The following is a 24,479-nucleotide window of genomic DNA, read 5'->3' as shown; positions in this document are numbered from 1 at the left end:
TACATAAAATCGTATAGTCTCGTTTTGTAGAGCAGAACGAGAGCTTTAAAATGGTGTAATATAAATTATACCATGTGTACCATAAATTACGTTATTTGCTAGTATTGAATAAGGAACGTTAATGTAACTGTTTTAGACCTGAATAAAGGCATTTTATCAGCATCTTTTTGAAAACATTTTCAGAGCCTTTTTTTTTTTTTTTTTTCCTCGACCATAATTTTGCACCTTAAAATCCGCTCCTTAGTTATTATATTTGTGTTCTGTCTTCTCCCTTAGGTTGAAGATGTTACCGACTACTCGGCTTTGGTAACCCTGAGATTGGCATCCATGAAGCCTGGCCAGGAGCAGTTCTTCGTCTGCCTCCTGGAACGTGGAGGCTCCTGGGTGCACCAGGGTTCCGACCTGTGGCTCCAGGTGCGCTCCTACGAGAGGCTCCTTCCCCTCTGGCTGCAGATCACAATCCTAGTCTGCCTTCTGGTCCTATCCGGGCTCTTCTCGGGGCTCAACCTCGGGTTGATGTCCCTGGACAGGACGGAGCTGAAGATCATCAACTCCACGGGCTCGCAGGCAGAGAGAAGGTACGCCCAGGCCATCATACCGCTGAGGAACCACGGGAACTATCTCCTGTGCAGTCTTCTGCTGGGGAACGTCCTCGTGAACTCCACCCTCACCATTCTCATGGACGATCTGACGTCAGGCCTCATCGCCATCATCATGTCGACGCTTGCCATCGTCATCTTCGGAGAGATCATCCCTCAGGCTATCTGCTCCAGGCACGGACTCGCCGTTGGAGCCAAGACAGTGTACGTCACGAGGCTCTTCATGCTCATTACGTTCCCGCTTTCCTACCCCATTTCGTTGATTCTGGATCGCATCTTAGGGGAAGAGATTGGCTGCATCTACAACAGGGAGCGGTTGAAAGAGCTCGTTAAGGTAGGTGCTACGATCTTTATAATACAGGGTGGTCCAAAAGTCCCGCACCATAGACTGTATTACAATATTTGTTCAATGTGTTGGCCACCATTGTCAAAACACAGCTGTAGGCGGTCACCCATCGCTCGCAGGATGTGGGTCACCAAGTCCGACGAAATAGCGCAGCACTCAGAAGCAAGCAATTCTTGCTTGTCTCCCCGATCCTCAGATTGGAATCCAATGGATTTTGTAGTGTGGGGCTACCTAAATAGCAGAAGGACTTCTGCCCCTCCTCAGTAGTCAACATGGTACACCTGCAAAAAGAAATGGCAAAGATTTCACATATATCGACATACGCCTATGGTGAAGGACTTTTGGGACACTCTGTACAGTGTCTTAATTTTTTTTATGTTCCGTTCGAACTAGGGATGGGATCTTAAACATTTTCGGATCCGGATCTGTTCGGCCATCCCACATGAGCGCTTCTTCGGAAAGTAAGAATGTGTTTATAACATATTGTTGCCTGCTAATATACATACATATATATATATATATATATACATACATATATATATATATATATATATATATATATATATATATATATATAGTGTGTGTGTGTGTGTGTGCATGCGTGCGCGATTTGTAATTAATACACTTACAAGGGAGGTTATCGAAGTGTCCCCCTCCGATTTCCATGAAACTTGGCAGGTGTATAGAGGGGCCTAAAGGAAGAAATACGTTTTTTTGTTTCGGCTAAAAAACTGTTTTAGGGGGCAAAACCCCCCTCAAATCTCAAGATGAAGACAAATTGACCGGAGATCTGACCCCTGTGTCCCACTCCGATTTCCATGAAATTTGGCAGGTGTATAGAGGGGGCCAAAGGAAGAAGTACGGGTTTTTGTGTTTCAGCAAAAAAAAACTGTTTTAGGGGGCAACCCCCCCCCCGCTCAAATGTCAAGATGAGGAGAAATTGAAGTGGGGATCTCACCCCGAAACCACGTAAATATGGCATAGGAAGAAACAGGGGGCATAGGGCCCCTCTATACACCTGCCAAATTTCATGAAAATCGGAGGGGGACACAGGGGTCAAATGCCCATTTCAATTTGTCCTCATTTAGAACGAATAATTTTTATGTACGATTGTTTTGTGAATACAAACTCTTGCAGAAGTGCAAGGAGTCGATCTTTAAGGGAACTTCTCAAAATATGTTAAAAATTCGAGGAAGTAAAAAATAAAGCATTTTCTACATCTTCTGTGACAAATGTACGTGATTACCTACTTGTAATTGTGAAATAATTTAATTAATGTGAATCTGTGCATTTGAGTTGGGGGATACGTACTTCTGATTTCGTCATCCGGTACGAAAATTTCTTGCGATGTGTATGCTTTGTTATTCTGTATATCTCTTAGTTCCGGGATCGAGTCCCAACCAGGCTAATGGGTGGTCTTGTGTGTTTATTCTTTCATCTGTTTCTTCTGACCATCATCCTAGTCATCGTCGCGATTAATAAAAAATGAATTAAATAACCAAATAACAAACTAAACATTACAAGTGAATGCAGAACTCGTCTCCTTATACGCAGTCATAATCTCTATGTTAGGATAAGGGTCCACTTGTCACACTTAACTTCAGTCTGACTATTCAACTTCTCTTTCACAACTCCCCTTGTTAACTCAATGTCCGATCACTCCAGTCGCAGATAAACAGATCAATCTACATCAGAAGCATGGATGCCAGCCACATAGTCTTCGATGCACGTGTTATTCCTAAAGTCGTCCCTTTGGGATGGGAAAGGAGGCAGCCAATGAGATTAACCAATTTGTGACTTGGAGAGAACCATTTGCGCAAACATTTGGTCATCATTGTCGGAGGACGGTATACTGTACGCGTTGTAATTCACCAATATCATTAGCGAGAACGGGCTTAGATGTTTCAGACTTGTCGAGCATGGACCGAAAGTGTAAGGTATATGGAAATATCACCTAATTATTTACAGATAAATTAAGTTTGTTTAATATACTAAAAAAAAAAAAGTGCATTCTACTGTGCCATCATGAAGGCATATTGGTGGTGTGGAAGTAGGACTCCACGCTTGGTCGAACTCGACCAGAGCCAAATTATGCTAACGTACCTGGCGGAGTAGTTAGCACGGCGCACTACACCAGAGGTCCCGGGTTCAAATCCCACCCTGTTCTTCGTCAGTTTCATCATATCATCACTTATCATCGCGATTAGCCAAAAGTGGCATAAAACGTCGTTAAATAGCAAACATCAAAATCAGACAGTTTATGCCGATCCGAGTAGGTCGGATTGGTGTGTTCAGCACCACGCTCCGACCGCCTTTGTTCCTCCCAGGTAATCCCCACGACTTCGAATTCTTGGGTTCGAGGACATTTCAGGGGGATTCCAGCCCGACAGCCCACCTTCATTGCGGGGTGACTTTTTTTTAGACACCTAAATGTCAACCTATCTTTCACGCGGTGCACCCTAATGCATTTACAGGCTAGCGGGGCTCTGGTGTCTGGACCCACGGTCAGTATAGTCAGTTCCATGTGGGGCTCGTGTTGCCTTGTCCGTGTGTTTTCATTGTCTTTTCATCCGTTTGATCTCACCGCCATTTATCCTCTCCGCGATTAGCCAAACAAAAGTAGTAGAAAAGCGAAGTCAAATAAATCAAATGCCCTTAAGTACGCCACTTTGTGCAACTTGGAAAGTAACTGGGAATCGGTTGCTTCAAAAACTGCAGTTTCTAACGAGTTTAGCCTACTGTGGCTCGAAGGTCAACATGCCTCAAGTATAACTCGGTTTTCTATAATTGAATTTCATAGTGTATATCGTATCATGGCTTTCTAGTAAGAACACTGGTGTACGCATGGGGGAGGGCTGATGGGGCCACAGCCCCTTCCGAAATTTTGAGGAAATTAAAATTTTCAACTGAAGCCAGTAAAGAACCATTACCTTCTCTATCTGAAAGCCTCATGGATTGCTCCGGGCACGTGACTAAGCGTCATCAACTGAAGGCGAGATAGCCGCCATGTTTGATTTGCTTCTTCGGAATCAATGTTGGACCTTTTTTGTGTGGAATTGTAATGCAAATTTGAGAACTGTAATCGAGTTTACATGACGTGTAAATATGCTTAAATATGCAAGAGGTATAGTGTATAAGTGTTGTGTGCTCAATTGCAGAGGCAATTATGATGAAAAAGGTAAGAGTAACGTTCAAATTTCTTTAAGATGTTGCTGAAAATGAAAAATGTTAAGTGCAATTCTATGTGATTCGGTCCCTACGAAAAGATACAAGTTACGTAACAAAGGTTTTATCCTCATAAATAAATAAGAGTAATAAATAGTTCATGTGTCCGGAATAGACATCTAATATACTCCTAAATGTGGTCATGTTTTATCTCTTGTCAACATTTTTTTTTTTAGAAATATCAAATAATGTACCCGGAATTACAAACGTTGGTTAACGTTAAGATTATTGCTTATGATTGCAAATTAATTTGTTTCAAGATTTAGTCAACATTTAAAATATTACGTTCTTATCTACCAAAGCAGTTTCTTAGTATAAATTTTATGCAAGCATTCGATAAAATATTCATATTATTTACACAAATTTTCAGTTTCAAAATATGCTTAATGAAAGAAAGCTGTACAACGGGACAAAGTTGTTACATGTGTACATTTACATTCAAATTTTACCCCGCTTTATGCTTCATTATGCTAATCGGAGGCTAATGGAAGATATGTTGTGCATTCAAATACAAGGGTAGGATGTGTATCCAAGAATATATTACTTATGTTTCAAATTCAAATGTTTTCACACAGAAAACCGTTTCATATGAACTGTTTTTTATTGTTTGTCTTTGTGAAGCTTCGATGTTCTTAACTTTGATTATTAAATTCAGTGATAGTGTTTATTGTTTCATAATTTATTAACATTCTTCACGATTTTATTAACAGAGTGTAAAAACAGTGTAAGGAAATATTCCAAATGTTTATTTTCCAAGTGAACGCTAAGATCGAAATATTAATCTGCTTTTTCTTTTCAATGAAAATGTTGAAACTCTTAAGTTATTTTCACAGATCTTACTAACGACAATGAAAAGATTCAATTTGTTTATTATCGTTCGTTCAATAAAGTCAATAGGGTCGAAATTACAACGTGACCAATGATTTAGGTTTAGTCCTTATTCACAGAAATGTAACACTGCCCTTGTACCAATTTCTTTCGCTTTTGATGCAAGGATATAGAAATTAAGTTTTTGTATTGAGATTGTATAGCTACACAGAATATCTGCATTATCTGGTTGATTAATTGTGGATAAAGTTAAAGACAATTTAATTGATTAGGTAACCTAACATGGGGTTTTTGATTTAATCAACAAAAGTTCATACAAAAGCGGTTACGAGTTTTACTGGAGCTGACAAATATTCCCGATAATATTTTTAGAAGACATAAGTGCTCCCCTGTGCATAGCACCATGCCATGAAGGCATATAGGGGTGTGGGGGTAACGCCCCACACTTTCTTGATCCGGTCGTGAGTGGGGGTGATGTGATCAGCCTCACGCCCCTGACCGCCTTTACCCCCCAGGGTTTCCCCCAGGTACCCATGTTATTCGACGCTGGGTGGGTGCCGGGGCCGCTTCCATCGTTAGAAAAGTTCCCGGATTTGAACCGGCCGGGGATCGAACCCGGGACCTTAAGCATGGTAGTCAGACGCGTTACCGACTGAGCCACCGCGCCCTTTTTCAAAGACATACAATGTTTAAATTTTTCCGCCAGGAAGTTTCTAACTGTTTTCAACTCTTTCTTTGTGCTACGGTAGGAATTTTCGTGGTGGCCATAGTGACTTTCTGAATGAAACTTTTTGTGTAAATATTCAATATTATACTTTTTTCTTCTAACTATATTCGTCGGGAGGGTAAATGTAAAAATTTAACTTCATAAAAGAGATAAATATACATTAATTCTCTACGGTAAAATTACGACAAGGGTTTTACAGCGTTAAGACGATCGCCTCCAGATGATGACGTCTTGACTGAGCGCTGTGGCCTGAACCTCAAAATGGTCTTGAAAGAACTGGGGAAAATCCAAAGTTGTAGCTGAAAACCCCTTAAAACAACCCCAAATTACCATTGAACACCTTTTAACCGGTGTTGTCGGTATCGGAAAGTATCGGTTGGTTTTTATTTACCGATAACGGCTGATACTTTTCCGGCATTTTAATCTTATGCGAGGTCTGCAAAAATGCAGCGCGTGACTTTCGCGGAGTGTAGTTATCCTGGAAATCATACAAAATTCGAAGTCTCTTTATTATTTTGCACCACTTTTTAGTGAAACTTGATATTGCGATTACATAATATGTATTTTAATATTCTGATGTAACTCTTCAATACTTTAAAGCAAAACTCTAATAAATTGATGCATATAATTGGAAGTAGTTGCTTACACATTAATGTTAGTAAATATTTTGAACGACTTTTAATTATTACAATTTTCCAGCGTCGGTATCTGTGAGAATCGGTAAAAATATCAGCATCCGTTTGGGTATCGATGCAAAGTGGTATCGGCTCAACCCTGATAATTATGAAGTACTTATTTTATTGTGTATTTCGCCCCCCCCCCTCAACTATGCAGCCAAGTCCATACCCAGAGGAGCAGCCATGAAATATTTTATTCTGAACCTATAAAACTAAGATTGACCTTTTTTTAAGATTTTGCAAGAATATCGATTTCGTCCTTGAATAATGAATGAGTTTGTTGTGGAGAGAGGCAGGCTCCAGAAGTCTGAAGGCTGCAGCATTGAGTAATTTTAGTTTTGTAACCATTGATGCGAAGCTACCAAACGTCCCGATTTAGACGGGACAGTACATTATTTTTAATCCCTATCCCGACTATTTTCTAACTGCAGTAGTATTGCGAAAATGTCTCGTTCTTTGGTTAACTAAAATTTTGACATGTTCTTTATTTTAATAATTAGGGTCTATATGTGGGTTTCATGTGACGTCAGAATTGGCACCGTCTGCAAGGAAATGCCCACCACGTAGGAGAATGGGATCCATCCTCTTTGCACGTATCGTTCGTTACACCTGCGCCAACTGTACGTTTGTTGTTAGTACTGTGTAAAATTTCTGTAACATTGCATACAATTAATGACAATGTTGTGTCATCTGGAAGTGGCGGTATTTTTTCGTGTTCAAGCTCTTTGCGCAGTCGACACAAAAATATGTAGATCCATATGAACTGGACGATAACGAAATAAAAAAGAGGCCTAAACCTTTGGCCAACTCTAGTTCACGTGTGTTTAATTACTTGATCCAGCTATCTGGAATCAATTCGTTTTCGTATTTATTAGTGGTTCGGATTCTGCTTGAAATATTTACATCCAGTACAGATTTACTAATATTGTCAAGGTTCTGCCATTATCGTCTCTGTTTTGCTTTAAGGTTTGTTCAAGCGCGCTGTATCTTGAAATGTTGAGTTGCTCAAAAACGGTAATTTCACTCCTTGCTTTAAAAATTTTGGATATGCTGGCCTCCGTGGCGGAGTGGTTAACTCAGCGCGCAACGATGCCAGGGGTCCAGGGTTCAAATCCCGGCCTGGGCATGGGTGTTCTTTGTGGGTGTCCCTTGATCAATTTCATCATATCCTCACTCAGCCTTGTCTTCACGATTAGCCAAAACTGGCAGAAAAGCGAAGTAAAATAAACGAAATCAATCGATCAATTTGGGATACTTTGATTTATCATTACTATGTTTTAATCAAGCAGTGTTTTTTTTCTGACTGCGCAAAGCCAATTACCGCTATAAATTAATAACAGTTTGTGTTAAATAACGAAATATAAATAATCAAGTACAAACGTAAAATTATCAATATGAATTTAACGTTGAATGTTATCATTTTTATGGTCAAATTTATCGGAAGTATCAGCACCTTTCTACCTAACAAAAACAAAGAAACACTACTTGCAAGTATGATTCAACACACCAGCTTGATCCATTTATACTAAAAGTCGCAGAGAAAGGTGATATATTAACTTACCTGAAACTGAGAGGAATGATCACTCCACAGTCTGTAATGTTTGCTTTGTTCAATAATGTTGGCAGAATTTATTCTCGCCAATCTTCTGATCAACAATTATCGAGTTTCGTGACGTGAAGCGCACCTTCTGTTCTTTCTCGGAAAATTTGAGGATAATCGTCACGGAGACTGCCGGCTTGTAATGAATACATTGACTTTCAATGGAATCGTTACAAGCCGGCAGTGTTTCCGTGACTACAATCGTAAACAAGGATCAAATCTCCCGCCCGCTGCTTGAAGTCGTATGCTTACAAGAACCGGCCTCAATCATGGCTGCTCGATCCCACAATGCAACAGTTTGTGACGTACACTACCGACAAAAAGTTTAAGACCACCATGAAAAACGGCTAAAAAATCAGTATGGAATGTTGTATGGAACCAACGGTTCCTGTCCAAGAAAGACGTGACGTTGATACACATGTAAAATGCAATGTAGTCTAGTTTGAACCTCGCAAGACGCGAAACCAATTTTTTTTCGAATGTGTAGCATGTGGTTGGCAAAATGGAAAGTGACAAAAATGTTGGTGAATTGGCAACATTTTGCAGCTGTGTGCGTGAAACCGGTCAGTACGGTAGCCAGCCTCATGTGCATCCTTATCAGTGGCTCAGAGTCATTTGCTGTTCATGCAGAAAACATTGCGAGCCCATTATTATGTGCGAGGTGTGCAAGGTAAGTGGAGCTGTGTGAAATGGTCCGTCATCGTGGGGAACAGGCGATTTCGGTTGAAAAGCGTGCTGTGATATGTGCACTGAAAAATGAAGGTTATTCTGAACGCGAAATAGCAAGAAAACTGAATATTTCCAAGACTGGTGTTCATTGTGCATTGGACAGATATCGTAAAACCAACAGTCTTGCTGACCGTGAACGTAGTGGAAGAGCTCGTGTAACGTCTGGAGCTGACGATAGATATATTACAGTAACTAGCAAACGGAACAGGCACCTAACAGCACCAGTCATCGCTGCTTCCCTGAATAACAGCAGAGTGACACCTGTGTCTGTGTGAACGGTGAAGAGGGTGTGTGAAGAAGGGCTGCATGGCAGAGTAGCTGCTATAAAGCCATTGTTACGACGTGTGAACAAGACGAAACGATTATCCTGGACTAAAATGCACCAAGGTTGGACTGCGGATAACTGAAAACGGGTACTCTGGACCGACGAATCCAAATATGAATTATTTGGCAGCAATTAGCGAACCTTTGTGCGTCGAAAGGTTGGCGAGAGAATGAAAGAAGAGTGTCTTGTTCCCACCGTGAAACATGGGGGTGGAAGTGTAATGGTGTGGGGATATTTTGCCGCAAACCAGATGGGGGACCTTCATAAAATTCAGGGAACATTGGTAAAACAAGGGTATCAACAGATATTGGTGCACCATACCATCCCCTCTGGTCGTCGTCTTGATGGTAATGGGTTTATTTTTCAACAAGATAATGATCCCAAACACACATCTCAATTGTGCACACGGTATTTGGAACGCAAGGTAAGAGAAGGGGCATTAGTTCTTATGACGTGGCCACCACAGTCTGCTGATCTTTCTCCAATTGAACTGTTCTGGGACCAAATCGATAGGGACATCAGGAAGAAGTTACCCAGCAACACTCAACAGCTATGGGAATTCATCAACGATGCCTGGTATAACATTCAACCATCCTATCTGGACAAACAATTGGAGCGCATGCCATGTGTTTGCGCTGCTGTCATTAAGGCCCATGGCGAACATATTGATGAAAGCAAAATATGAGGTGACATTAGTATGTATAGTGGATGTACCTATGTTTGTACATTGTCAAGTAGATTCTTACATCTGTTTCTTGTACATTAATTACGAAATACATCCATTTCTACTGATTTTTGGCACTTTTTCCTGGTGGTCTTAAACTTCTTGTCGGTAGTGTAGGTGAAACACACCTATTGCTGATACGTAACATTTAATTTATAATTATATTACTTTCTAAACAGAATTATCATGGCTATTCGATGGTCCCGGTGTAAGGAATTTAAATGAAATTTGAAGACATTGTTAATTTGCGGAACACGGTAATATTCGAATACTTCCGATAACCAAGCTGTTCGGCGTGTGACAGCCTTTGTCTATAAGCGACTGTGTTGCAAATTGTCAGGTCGGGGGGGTCTATCAGTGAGTTGAATTTTTTATGTTACTTTGAGCCATAATATTACAACTCTAAAAATGCATATTTAACTCTAGCTGCAATACTACTTACTATAGCATTGATGGTCACTTCTAGTACTCCCAAGAGCATTTCACCGACCACCGTGGCGGAATGGTTATCGACGCCAGGGGTCCCGGGTTCGAATCCCGGCTTGGGCTTTGGTTATGTCCTTTTTTGAGTGTCTTTTCATCAATGTCATCATATCATTCATCTTCATCGCGATTAGCGAGAAGTGGAAGATAAACGACGTAAAATAACCTAATTCAATAAATCCAACAGCCATGTTTGCGGCTGTTGTCGGTACTGGCATCCCCCTCAAAAACAAATCCTGGGTACGGGACTGAATGCTGCTATGTAATATCTATCTTTACAATTGCAGCCCCCTCCGAAATAAAATCCTGCGCACGCCAGTGAATAAGAATATCTCAAAGGCGTAACCAATCCTGGATCTCGTTTACTTGTTGTGTGGAATTTATTACGAGAAGTGTGACGCAATAGCGATTTCCGCCTAACCTCATATTTCAATTGCACGTCGGGGTCGGTAAATACATTCCGAATAACGCCTTCTATTCTTAGAAACTTGCCACATTGTTGCTCAAGACAAGCAAATTGTCCCAGGCTTCTTTGAGTGCATATGACCTACATTCCGGCTAAAGACACATACAAAGAAGAAAAGTATTGTTTCACTTGAAGAGAATGGGGTTCAACATGTTCTTCGTATTTCTGAAAGAATTCTGATCTCTTTTTGGCGCCGTTCAGTGGCGCAACCGCAGGGAGGGCAAGGGGGCATTGCCCCCCCCCCCCAACCTTCGACGGAAGTCAATTCTAGGGGGGGCAGTGGGCAAACGTTGACTGCCAAGGGCACCTGCAGGGAGACACAGAGGAGCAATTGCACCCTCGATTTCAAATTTTATGCAAATAAAAATATATTTCGTAAAATTTTATTGCTTGCTTCGCTCGCAATCTCTGCTTTTCTCAGCCTCCGTTGAGTTCAGAACCATAGCTAGAGGGCGGCGGGAGTCTGCCATGGACGCCGAGCGATCTAAATGAAAAAAATGTAAGAGAGAGAATGTCATGGCGCCCCGTGAAATTATTTGCGTCCTATTAATCCAATATTGTTTTAAGTTGCAAAAGCTGGATCTAAAAAAAGTCTTGCTCGCTTCACTCTCAATATAATTGTTTTCTGTACTGTATTTAAATAATATGTTCTGTATACATGTATTGAATAAACTTTCAATACGTACACAATTTAGTGTTAACATGTTGCATATGTATTTTCTTATTTTATGTAGCTCCATGTTGCATCATATATCTTGTACATGAAAGTTATGCATGTTATGTACAAAAATTATTATCTTCGGAATTAATTTATCATTCATTTTCGGCCATTCAAAAATACAGTTTGTGTGCTTGTTTTCCATCATTAGCTAATGTGAAATTGAACGTGTTGAAAAAATATTTCAAATCGTTTGTTCCAAACAAATGTTTTAACACAGACTTCTACCCCCTTGTGCATAATATATGAGGATAATCACATTTTTGATACTACTACTACTAGTAGTAAGAATAATAATAATAATAATAATAATAATAATAATGTCATTATTGTTGTTATTATTATTATTGGTACATTTATCCTGGTACTGCCCCCTCCCCCAGACAAAAAATCGTGGTTGTGCCTCTGGCGCCGTTTCACTAACCACTCCGCCACAGAGGTCGGCTCGTATGTAGGGGAAGGTGGGGGGAGGCGAATCTTGAAGCAGGGTTCGAAATCAGACTTCAATGGTGCTTGGCAGCGCTAGCTGACAACTGCTTGAATCCAGCTTTCTGCATGGTTCTACCCTTAGGGAGAATTCACACCCAAGCGACAGGCGACACGTGTCGCTTGCTTGATTGATTGAGTTGGTATTTTAAGTCCCGCTTTATGCACAGTAAGGCTAATCGGGACTGGACATATAGTTTAAAGTGGGATCTGAACCACTATGTGTCTCCACTGGGTATCGAACCAGGGACGTGTGTTGCTTGGGAACGAGCAAATCAGCAGCAACACTTCACACCATAGTAGCATGCCAGGCCGTACAACCTTGCATTGATTGGTGAAATCCTCAAGTGACACATGTCGCCTGTTGCTTGTCGGTTCGTCTTGAATTCTCCCTTAGATGTTCAGGTTTTAATTTCAGGGAGGGGGTCACACTTCTCAAACACATTTCTTTATCAAGCCCCACCCTTTGACTTCTGATGTAAGGGTAAATTCTATTGATGTTAGGTTTAGTGCTGTTAGCATAGATAATATATTTTTGGTCAAACACCACCCTTTGACTGGTGACGTCACAAAAATTGTAGTATATTTATGCTAATAGCCCCAAAGCTAACAACGAAAGCAATCTGCCGAAAGGGTGTTTGAGAAGTGTGCGATTAGTGAGACTCCTGCTACAGGCCTGTTCAACCCATTGTACACCCAACAGCGAAAGAAACAGTAGGCGAATTGTCCCACCACCATTTTAATTCGGTCTGTATCACACATTGTGATGTCAATGAATTGAAATAATGACGTCAATAAGCAGAGAACAATGCTTGCTTCAAACCAACAGTGTCATTTCTTAAACAACACAGGATGTAGAAAAAAAAGGAATTAAAATAGCGGTGGACAATTTGCCTACCATTATCTTTGCCATTGACTTTACTTGTGAAAGTGCGCTCTTGTGTGCATGCATGTACTGCAGAGCGAGCAGTTGTAAGAGGGGTGGAAAGGAGGGATTGGTGTGACAGTAGGATTTGTCGGTTGCGTTAACGCATCATGCAGGCGGGAGCGCTCGCTAGCCTCTACAAGTGTAAGCGAATTGCTAATATGTGCTCTATTTGACAAACGGTGCATAACATTTAGGCGCTGAAGATGAAAATCCAATCGCCAAAATTAGATTCAAAGCAAGAATGCATATGCTAAAACTTGTGTTCAAGAAAGACAAAATATAGGGAGCTTTGAGACCAAATTGACACGCGGCTAGGAAGTGAATCCTCAGTAAGCAATGCAACCTTTCGGACCGAAGCAACACGACAAGCTGCGCGTGTCGCCTCAGACTATTGTTCACACAAATGCGGTTAATATTTTACTTTAGATTGAAGAGGCCCATGTTACTTGAGAGTCAGCCAATCGACAGTAACGTTTCACACCATAGCGGAATGACAGGGAGCACAAGCCAACGTTCGATTGGTGAAATCCTCAAGCGACACATCTCGCATGTCACTTTGATGTGAAATTTCCCATATACAAAGGCTGTCGCAGAGAAGGTGAGACAGATTTTTTCCTGGCCTGGCAACACTGCCTACGGTTTCATCACTAGTCACATCGTGTAGGAGGACTCATTCTGTTTCCGTAGGAAGTTGTCACATGTTACGAAACCACGTTAGTGAACAGCTGTGTTGATTTACGTGGAACGTGTTTCGTTTACCCCTCCAGGTTTTTGTGCATAACATTGCTTGTCCCGATGAGTATTCAAGACGAACAGCGACATGCCATAAAATTTTGTTGGTGTTTAGGGAAAAGTGCTGTGGAAACATATGCAATGTTTCAACAGGCATATGCCGATCAAGACAGACTGAGTAGAGCCACAGTATTACCAAGGAGTCATTAAGACTCTGTGCCAGCACGTAGCAAAAAAGAGGCCGCATTTGAAGAACTCCTTCAAATTGCAACACGATAACGCACTCCCGCATACCGCGCGGGCTTTTCAGGATTACGCGACGAAGAGAAAAATTGAAATTTTCCCGCATTCAGCATACAGCCCGGACTTTGCACCCTGTTTGCCTATTTCCACTTTTAAAGGCCGCTTTACGTGGTCATCATTTCATGACGAACAAAGAAGTGATCACCGCATCGCAAGTTTTCTTCAGTTTGCTACCTGACGACAAATTTTCAAAGACATTCACAAAGTGGCAGGAGCATATGGACCACAGGATATGGACGCTTGCTTAGCTGTCAATGGTGCCTATTTTGAAAAAGATGTACGTCTACTCGATATGACTGATTCTGAATAAAAATTTTGTGGTTTGTAAATTTTTTGTTTCATTTTAATGATTCTTGGAGGGGTCCATGTACATGATTGTCTTTTAACTACTACGCAGTCACGACTTTTTGACCTATTGCGCTTATTTTGGTCTCAATCGGCAGTTAATAAACCAAATTTTCACCCTAGTACATTTGCTACCCAATGGAGGTCGCCGTTTTCCTATACAGGAATTAGTCTCACCTTCTCTGCGACAGCCTTTGTATTTCTGCCCTTCTTAGGGTCACACAGAAAAGTATCATTTCTATTGTCAATATTCATTATAAATATCCACATTTCATTTCTAGAAATGAGTTAATAGAGCGTTTTTATTTTGAAACAAGTTTTATTGCACTTTATATTGTCTGTTTTGAAGCCCTCACTGCTCGTTAAATCATGCCATGGGCCAAGGGATATTAAAAAATTTAAAAAACTTCCCTATGTGAATACCACAACTAAATATTGTTCTATAGGTTTCCGAAATACTAAGATAATTTTTATCTAAAAGAAAAGGGTGGATAGAGATGTACTGGCAATTTACCTCCTGAAACTTATGTAACAGCATTTTACTGTTGACACTGATAAATGGGGTGATCGAGTACTATTCAAGGACAAGTAACCATAAATCTCATATAAGAACTGTTTGCATGTATGTATCTTATCATAATGGTAAATTACAATGATAAAGTATATTTGGTTTAGGTAAATTTTTCAAATATCATAACAAAGTCTGTAACAAAAGCCTAGAGTCTTGATCTAGTCTAGATTTTGTGTGTCTCATCTAGACAAGTCTCGAAAGGGTCTGCTCTCTGTCTCATGTAGATTGTTGTGAGTTTGTCATGATACCATTCTTACAACAAATGAATTAATAGAGGATTCAAGAATATATATTTTCAAGGCATGATGCCCTGTGCAGTGATATGTGTCACACCCCTAACAGTGAGCCTGTGCCCCATGAAAATATTCTGGGTTCACTACTGTTGTGAATCTAGTTAGTTTTGTGCTTTCAAATGATGATATTCATTAATATAGTTAATACCATTTCTACAGTAAAGGGAGCAGCAAATCCCATATACAATGGCTGGATAAAAAATACTGACAACACTGCTAAAGTTCATAGTTTTTGACTGAATAACACATGGCCGTTCCCACTCGTCACACATGCTCATCTAACCTTCCGTAATCGGCTACTGCAACCCTGTGGTTCACAGACTCACGACTCGCATACGACAGCAGTGTTGCCATTACTTTTTATCCAGCCCTTGTAGTTGCTACAATCAGAGGGTTGGCAAGTCTGGAAGTAAGCTCTTCTACCTACTACCTAGTTTAGTAAAATAGAACTGTAGTGGGAACAGGTTTTGAATATTGATTGAGTTGGTGTTTTAAGTCCACTTTATGCGCAGTGAGGCTAATTGGGACTAGACCAACAGTTTAAAGTGGGATCCGCCACTATGTGCCTCCACCGGGTATCTAAGACAGGCAGAGGCCAGGGGGGCTCAGCCCCCCTCCCCTGGCACTGCCACCAACCTCCTTGACATAAGGTAAAACTATTTTGTATTCTAATTTGTTTGAGGTGAAGATTGAAAATGTAGACAGAATATATTATTTTGTTCACAACTTCTTTCGTTCATCTTATTTATGAGCAGAAGTCTAAGATTTTCTAGACTTTAGAAAGTTCTTTCATAGGGAGCCTTCTTTTTCTGTACCTTCCCTGCCCTCTGTTGTAGCTTCTTGTTTGACAGAAATCTGTGAATTTGATGTCATCATCCATATTCCTTCCACATCTGCATCAAATGTCAACAGATCCAAAGCTTTGGGAACGAAGGGGAGTTCTATTGCTTCAGCCAGGGGTGGAATGTACAGTAGGCATTATGACTGAAGTGAATATTGTACATTTTAACATGTATGATATAAATATCTGTATCATCAAAAATAGTATGGAGTGTGTGTTAAGGGATGGTGTCAGTAGCAGTCATTAGCATTTCAAGAGATGTTTTAGAAGATATAAAAAAATGTAATATTTGTATGATATTTCTAAATTTTATATTTTACATTAACTTAATGACCCCAACACACATAATTCACCCTGGAGATCAGTTCTAGCTACGGGCCTGAACCCAGGACCTCTTGATTACAAGGCGATGATGTTACCACTACACCATCGGGGAGGTACTCTTTGAATATTCTGTGGTATCTAAATTTTCATATTTTGTTTTATAACCATATTATGTTGTCTATAAGCATCATTTTTACTATAATCCTTATAGACAAGTAATGTGAATGATAGTAACTGAATGTAGTGTTGCGTCATGAAGATTAGAACAAGCATGCATGATTGTTTTGCATGAAATATTGCACTGTTTTAATACATTTTTCTCCATTTTCAGCTCACAACTGAATATAATGATCTGGAGAAGGAAGAAGTGAATATCATTGCAGGGGCCTTAGAGTTGAAGAAGAAGACAGTTGGTGACGTGATGACAAAGCTAGAGGATGCCTTCATGCTTTCCTATGATTCTATTCTAGACTTCGAAACTGTCTCCGATATCATGAAGCAAGGTAAGGGAAATGCCAAACCCCTGTGACAATTCTTGGATGTACAGCAACAGTATTGCTTTTTTTGTTTAATCACTTTCTTTTTACACCCATGATCAGTCAGTGGCAGATCCAGAAATTACAGTTGGGAGGGGAAAATTTTAGCCGGGGACAGAATCGGACTTGGGGCCTAATATTGGAGAGGGCAGATTCAAAACTGGGACTTAACTTTAGGGACTAGAGACTCGAAAAAGTTTCCATCGTATTAAAATACATAGCACCCACGATTATTTGCTAAAGAACTGTGACGTTTGCGAAATCACAAATATCACTCTTTATTACTTTGCTCCTCAGGTCCCCTAACTTTTAAAATTTTGGGGGTGCAAGTGCCCCCCTCCTTCTTGCCCCCCTGCCAAGTTACGCCTATGCCAAGAATCAATTCTAACCTACACTTGCACTGTGGAACAATTTATAGTACTGTAAACAGAGACACAGCTGATTTCCATCTTCTGGAGATTATTGTTATGCAAAAATAGGTATCTGGGGCTGGAATAGATGGTTGGTTATTGTTGCATGTCACTATTGTAATTTCTCCAATTGTGACAATAAACTAATAATCAGTTGAGGAATAAAGTGAATAAACAAAGAAAACAAAACATATTATCTCAAGGGGTCTCGGGTTGGATCCCCTTTTGAGGCATATTGCAAATGGTTCCGATCCAAATTTAAACTGGAGGTCAAATTCCGATTGGCCTATCATAAGCATAAAGTGGACTTAATCAAACTTTAAAAAAGTATTCTCGTGCCTGTTAAATGTGGTGATGAAAGAAAAAGCATAACATTTTGAGTCTTCAAAAATAATAATAATATATCCCAAAACCTGACAGTTGAGATAAATGATCGCCAAATAGATAATGTCATGTATTATTCATAGGTCATGAAATGAATTGTGACTGAATGCATTTGATCTTAAGGTGGGGTTGCATGAAAGATCATGAGATGACATTTAAAGTTATTTAAATATTTCTTTCCATTATCTTCCAATGTTTGTTTTTTGAAGTAATGCTATGTAATGCATTGTGTACACCTTATGTAATTTGGGCTTTCCAAAAGCTCATTTTTGTGTGCATAAAAAAAAGTTGCCAATCACTCAAGTCAACATCATTATCTCAGGTGCAAAAACTTATAATCTGATGGCCTTATATCCCTTCAAACAATCCTGTGATAAATGCATCAGTTGAGGATGATTTTAATACACCTATTCCTTAACCAAGCTTGAAACTTGTGACCGCTGGCTTCATAGAATGTTTTGCTGACCACTCTGCAACAGAGAACAGTGCCCTGTTAACCCCCAAGTAAAATCATGCTAAAATCACAGCATAGGTGCATAAGGGTCAATGTTATTGATTCTTTTTGTTAACATATGTAATGTATCCAAAGGTTTTTGAATTCTTGCAATGTTGACCTTTCAAAAGCTACACATCAAGCTTTTTGTGGATGCCTGCGCCCCACCTTCATTAAAAATTCAATGACAGCATGTAGCTTCTGCTTGGAATCCATGGTTTACCATCAATGAAGGAGAAGAGTTACTATATGGGAACAGTTGTCCTACCAATGTGTGTAATTTGAACGACCTATGTCAGTAAATAAAAAAAATATCCAATTTTGCTTTTCTTTCGGTATTGCCCGTGTATGTAAAGCTTCTACATATTTTTTACCACATTGTGTTACATACTCTAGTAAAATGAAAAACAAATTATAAAGTGAATTTTGACATTTTAAAATTCAGAGACAGTTTACTTATATGGGCATGAAATAGTAAAAAGTGCATTTGCTGCTATGTCAAGCTAATTAAATAATTATTTTTCTTTTGTATGCGATTGATTGAGTTTTTGTTTTAAGTCCACTTTTTGCACATATAGGCTAATTGTGACTGGACCTGATTAAAGTAGGATTCAAACCACTGTGCAATGTGCCTCCACTGGATATTTAACCCAGCTCACAACAATAATGTTACCACACCACCATCGAGGAAGCTGTCATTTGTGTACGAGTACAGCAAAATATTGCCTAGTTATTCCGAGTCATGAATACAGTATTTTTGTACAATGGTAAAGCATCCAGAATATTCAATTATAGTTTTACAAGATAAAAAATAATAACATAACAAATTCAACATATTTTAGTAACTTTTTGATTCTCACTTATCACCTTTGTATACCACAATTTATTTAATAGTGAGATATTGCTTTTAGTATAAGAATGTCATAAACAAGATAGTTTGATCAGTATTATGCAGAAAAATATCTGAAAGGTAGGTGAAACACACTTTGTATTAGCATGAATCAATAGCATTACACAAAAAAAAAACTTCCATAGCTACGCATTGGGGGACAAAGTGACCCAAGCACTGGCAAACATGATCCTCACCTGTCTGTGACTAAAGATATACTACACAATGGCCCAGCATTGTTCCCAATATAGTTTTTGTGGAAAAACAAGTTTTCCCAACATGTAGGTGGTCACTTTGACCCTCTGTGCTATTGAAACTTGCCCTGCTCAAAGGAAGCTATATTTTATTATTTTAACTTGCAGCTATATCTACGTCCATCTACTACCAGTTGCTTACTTTACATTTTTTTCTATTTTAGGGTATTCTAGAGTACCAGTGTATGAAGGTGAGCGATTAAATGTTATTGCTCTTCTGTACATAAAGGATTTAGCATTTGTGGATCCCGATGATAACACTCCACTGAAAACGCTCTGCCAGTTCTACCAGAATCCATGTAATTTTGTGTTTGAAGATACGACATTGGATATAATGTTTAAGGAGTTCAAGGAAGGTATGTGTAGTGTTCTTTTGAGGCCTGAGATGCAAACTCATTGCGACAACAATGTAGTTTTCAAACCTTTGTATTTTATTATTGTTATAGGAGCAAGGTAGTCCAATCAGCAGGGAGTTTTATTGTGTGAAGCATAGAGTTGCTAGTAGGGTAGGCACAAAAGTTCGATAATTTCCATTAGTTGCTTGAATTTGTAAAAAGAAAGGGGGGGGGGTATGTCATGGAGAGTGGTTCAATATCTCTACAGGCCGCTTCTTTACTTGCCAGTGGCGTGACATTTTCAAAAGTGTTGTTACCGGCCATCAGTACGATAATTATGTCTTGGACGTTCTCCTCCCACCCACCAGATGTCATGGATCTAGATTTTTGTTCATTTTGTTGTTTTTTTTTATTTTTTTTTTTGTATTTTTTCAACCCCTGTGTGATTTTTGCACACACCTCCAGGAAGAACACCAATCATGAGACATCGCAAAAATCCAACGAATAGTGGTTGAGCCCTGCTGTCAATTGTTCTTCACTTTTTTTTTTCTAAATTTATTTATTTATTTTGCAATTGAGGTGAAAAGGGTAAGAAGAACCCCATCATTTCCAGGTCAGGATGACGTTTGTGCCGTGAGCAGACGACAGAATTCCGCACTTTCAGCGACTGTCAGTTTGGCACGTTCTAGTGTTGCCAACTTAGTTTTTATTAGCAAGACTTCCTCACACCGAGGAAAGCACCATTGTTACCTGTTGTCTAACCAAAGGAATGGTTGTAGTTAATTCCAGTCTTGGCTTTCCAGATAAATGAATTTCTAACACCTGTATGTGAAAGTAAACATAATTGAAATTTTGGCTATTTTCATCTTATTTGTTCTGCTCTATGTTAATCGTGACAATGAGAATGTATGGAGAATGAATTAAAGAGGGTCGGGAAACAATGACATGACCACAATCAGATCACCTGGCTTCGTAACGTGTTAGGATGACCACTATGGGGCGTAAGCTTTCAAGAAAAAACAAAGGTGAAAGTGACCTCTCTCATTCAGTGTGAATACTTTGCATTGTAGTTTGTTCTGCCCCTCGTGTGAGTAGACACCTTTACGTGATAATAAAACATAGGATTCTTGTTTGGGATGGCAACACGACAGGTTACTATGTAACATATAAACAGGTCATAATAAATGTAGTTGCTTGAGAGAATAGAATCCCAATTCTTAGGTGCGATTTAGCACTTTTCTACCAATCCAATGTGACAATACTAGCCCAGCCTGACCGGAACCGGACATGGCCCACGCGAATAGCCCCATAACACTCTTTATCCTAGACCCAAAAAAAATCTTCCCTTGCATTGTACTCTCAACGCCCTCTTCTCTTGTTATCTCTTCAGGGTAAACAAAACAGCCTACCTCTTCGCTTGTGTCGGCTGCATAAAAAAATGTCTGCTTGCAATATCTATTCGACGACAGTGTTAACGCAACGTTACAACAACTTTTAAATTTTTAAAATTTTGCTGTCACTTGCTATTGTTACTTGCAAAGGAAAATAGAGTTGAAAATATTTTAGAAATGATTGTTATAAGAAGGAAACATGAAAGAACAAAAGTGGGTCCTACCTTACCGATTGCATTTCAGTCCAATCAGGCACTTTCTTGCATAAATCAGATCGCTGTACACGACACGAATCGCAAACAAAGCTCTAGTGTCACGAACCTCGCGCTCCGAGCCAAGCTGCCTTCTAGCATCATGAGCAGGAGGCAAGTTTTCACAGACAGGGAAGAAGCCAGGGAATCCCCGTTGACGATAAAAATAAATTATTCTATTTCCAGTGAAAGTAAAACTACTATTTAAATATAAGGCGTAACTAGCATTTTAATTTACATAATTTGATATCAAGTCTTACTTTACAAATATAAGTTTTTTTAAACTTTCCGTTTACGCTACGGTGTTGGGTGAATCGACAAGACCACCAGCACTCTGACCAGAAAACGAAGTCAGAACTACAGTACTCCGTAATTTTCAATTTCACTTACTCTTGTCGATGAAAAGAAGGAAAACCTAAGTTTCGTATAAAATATGGAGAATGTACAATGAAATAGAAATCTCTCTGCTGGTACACCACAAATTTCCAACCCTGGTGGAAATGCAGTGTTGCTGATATTCTGTTCGTCCTAGTGGGTAACACCGCGAGGCCAGCCTCACGAGCACTTTATAAGCATATGTTCAGTACTCATAATATTAGGCTTCCCGCATATACGACCGTACAACAGACTGTGAAAAAAAGAGGCCCCAGCAAATGTGCCTCACTCAGTGGAAAGTTCGTATACTGAACAGGGTTAGAATTTTTTTGTAATTATCATAAATGAAAATTCCAAACTTTTGCATTGCATTACGTATGTTTTGACGAAATGAGTAAAGACGCCTGTAAAATAGTAATGGTGTGGGTAGGCCCGGCCTCCTGGCATCATAGGACACTTCGCCACTGTGTGAGGGTAGGGTGATCAACTTTTGGCCATGAGATATAGTCACGACAAATTTTGCCCATTTTTTGCATTAAAATGAAACATTAAAATGCTGACCAAGGCAAACTTTTATAGTATAGAAAAATATATATAAAAATGTAACATTTCAACCCTCTAACAGGGTCTTCTTCAGACGAATATTCACAATAAATTGATGAAAGATACAACCATCATCTTATATATACACTCCCAGTACAGTCTTACCATTTTTTGCAGCAGACCATGACTTCAGCAAATATTCATGGGTTGAATAATATTAACAAAACAATTAGCTTACATTGTATATAATATACAGGTCACAAAATAGAATAACAATTTATAAATTATCTTCCTGCGCAAATTTCAGAAACTATTTACAACTAATGTTTTAATTTTTTTGCTACCATTATCTCTGGCTTGATTAGTTTTAAGCTGCTTTGATTTCTCAGATCAGTCCATGTATTGCTCATCAGCAAAAACTTGATTTCAGCTTGTGCATTTGAGCCTGGGATGATTCAAACCCTAAAATATTATTCAGGTTAAGTTGATCTTGCAGTCAACTTGAAATTGTCAGATTAAAAAATCTGTTTGTGCAAAACTACTTGTGTGAAAATTATTTGAGATGTTTCATTATAGTGTTCATTACTTTCATAAAACGACTGCTCATTTAGACACCAGTGTTCCTTTTGATTCTCCATGTTTGTCCTTTATTTTTAGTTTTGTTTTTCTGCAGGTAACAAAGGTCACTTGGCATTTGTGCAGCGTGTCAACTCAGAGGGCGAAGGTGATCCTTTCTATGAAACCATAGGTCTAGTCACTTTGGAAGATGTTATTGAAGAGTTGATCCAAGCTGAGATTATGGATGAAACTGACATCTGGAGTAAGTAATACACATGCTTTTCTTTCATTTTATTGATTCATCAAAAATACTTACCTAGTCACAGGCCCAAGAGTTTTGTAAAAGGTGGGGGGTTATGTTTCTTTTTTAGCAGTTGGTCCTATATTTTACAATGTTCTTCTTTAGGTAGTGATTTTTAAAGTTTTGACTTTACAAGCAGCACATCTTTTGAAACTGGAAAAGTAAATTTAAAACTAAGAAAAATTGCTAGAACAATGCCTCTTGTTGTTTTTTTAACTTATATCTTGAAAAGTTCATGCAATATTCCAGGATGTGTAATCCGTAGATAATGGTGTGCGAGTGTATGCTAGGGATGTACCAATATTGATAAAGTACCAATATAATCGATAACTGATATTCTACTGATCCATTATAAAATTGCAAATATTCCTTAAAAAACATGAGTGGCTATTAGTGCTCGACTGGACCTTTGGCCACCGCCAGGGCAAATGTTTTTGAATTTTTCTCTCCTTTTGAAAAACCGCTGTGATATTCCAAAATCTGAAAAATTACATTAGCATAGAATTCCTTCTAAAATACTGATGTGAATTCTGTCCCATCCCTAGTATATACAATGGAACCTCGTTTTTACATTTTTCAGGGGACCAAACTGAAGAAAACTTAATGTGCAGAAAAATGTAAAATCGAAAAAAATTTTATAACATTTTCCTATGTTGGGACCATCAAGATTGAATGCATAATGTGGGAAAATGTAAAACCCAGGAATGTAAAATCAAGATTCCACTGTACACTGTATACAGGGATATGTACTTTGACGACGTGTACATACTGTGAAAGCCTGTTGGTATTGTACAGGGACATCCTGTAAAGTAAGTGTTTTTCTTCTGTTGTTTTGGGTAGGGGGAGGGTTAAGGCATGAATTTCCTAACCTGAATCATAAGATATCTATCAAATGACATTCACAAATATAAAACATGTTGCTTCTGCAGCTGACAATCGTTCGAAGAGAAGACGAGATCACGGAATGAAGCAGGACTTCACCGTGTTTGCCGAGAGACGGGAGAACCAGAGGATCCACATATCACCACAACTCACACTAGCTACATTCCAGTATCTCAGTACAAGTAAGTAGCAGCTAGTAAGGAGATATTTGTTGGCATTTTACATACACATACATTGGTACATAAATGATCTCGTGAACGGAAAATAAATAAATATCAAGAAGAGTAAGCAGTTTAAAAATGATTTTGTTTCTTCCGCTGGACTTTTTATGTAGTAATTCCTTTATAATAGTGGAGCTTTCACTACAAAGTGGAAGGTGACATTTGACCCAGGGTTTCAACACCAAAACAAGCAACACTATCACAAATTTCATATACAGTTTCCCTTCAGTTTCTAGAAAAGCATTCAGTGTGTATTTGCAACTGAGTGAGGCAACAGAATGCCCACTATATAAATACGATCAAATTCATGTTTTTGTTCTATTCTGGTTTGCTTGTATGCATAATTCAACTGCAGGTGTTGGAATCTGAGAAACTCCACAAATGAT

At 39.2% G+C, this 24,479-nt stretch overlaps 1 protein-coding gene across 2 annotated transcripts in view; it reads left to right on the top strand.

Moving 5' to 3' along the window:
* The window catches only part of LOC145998118 (unextended protein-like), a 104,647-nt gene that overhangs the window by 56,357 nt on the left and 23,811 nt on the right, over nt 1-24,479 (top strand). For both annotated transcript variants that reach the window (XM_083134670.1, XM_083134672.1), the window contains exons 3-7: nt 277-933; nt 16,602-16,773; nt 19,401-19,592; nt 22,805-22,951; nt 23,920-24,054. In XM_083134670.1, the coding sequence (XP_082990796.1) occupies nt 277-933; nt 16,602-16,773; nt 19,401-19,592; nt 22,805-22,951; nt 23,920-24,054 (1,303 nt within the window). The remainder of the gene's footprint in view (nt 1-276; nt 934-16,601; nt 16,774-19,400; nt 19,593-22,804; nt 22,952-23,919; nt 24,055-24,479) is intronic.

The sequence above is a fragment of the Lepisma saccharinum genome, chromosome 1 (assembly GCF_977018435.1).
Source record: "Lepisma saccharinum chromosome 1, izLepSacc3.1, whole genome shotgun sequence".
NCBI classification, from domain to species: Eukaryota; Metazoa; Arthropoda; class Insecta; order Zygentoma; family Lepismatidae; genus Lepisma; species Lepisma saccharinum.
Note: the sequence above shows the minus strand (reverse complement) of the source record. Positions and strands in the feature narration are given on the sequence as shown.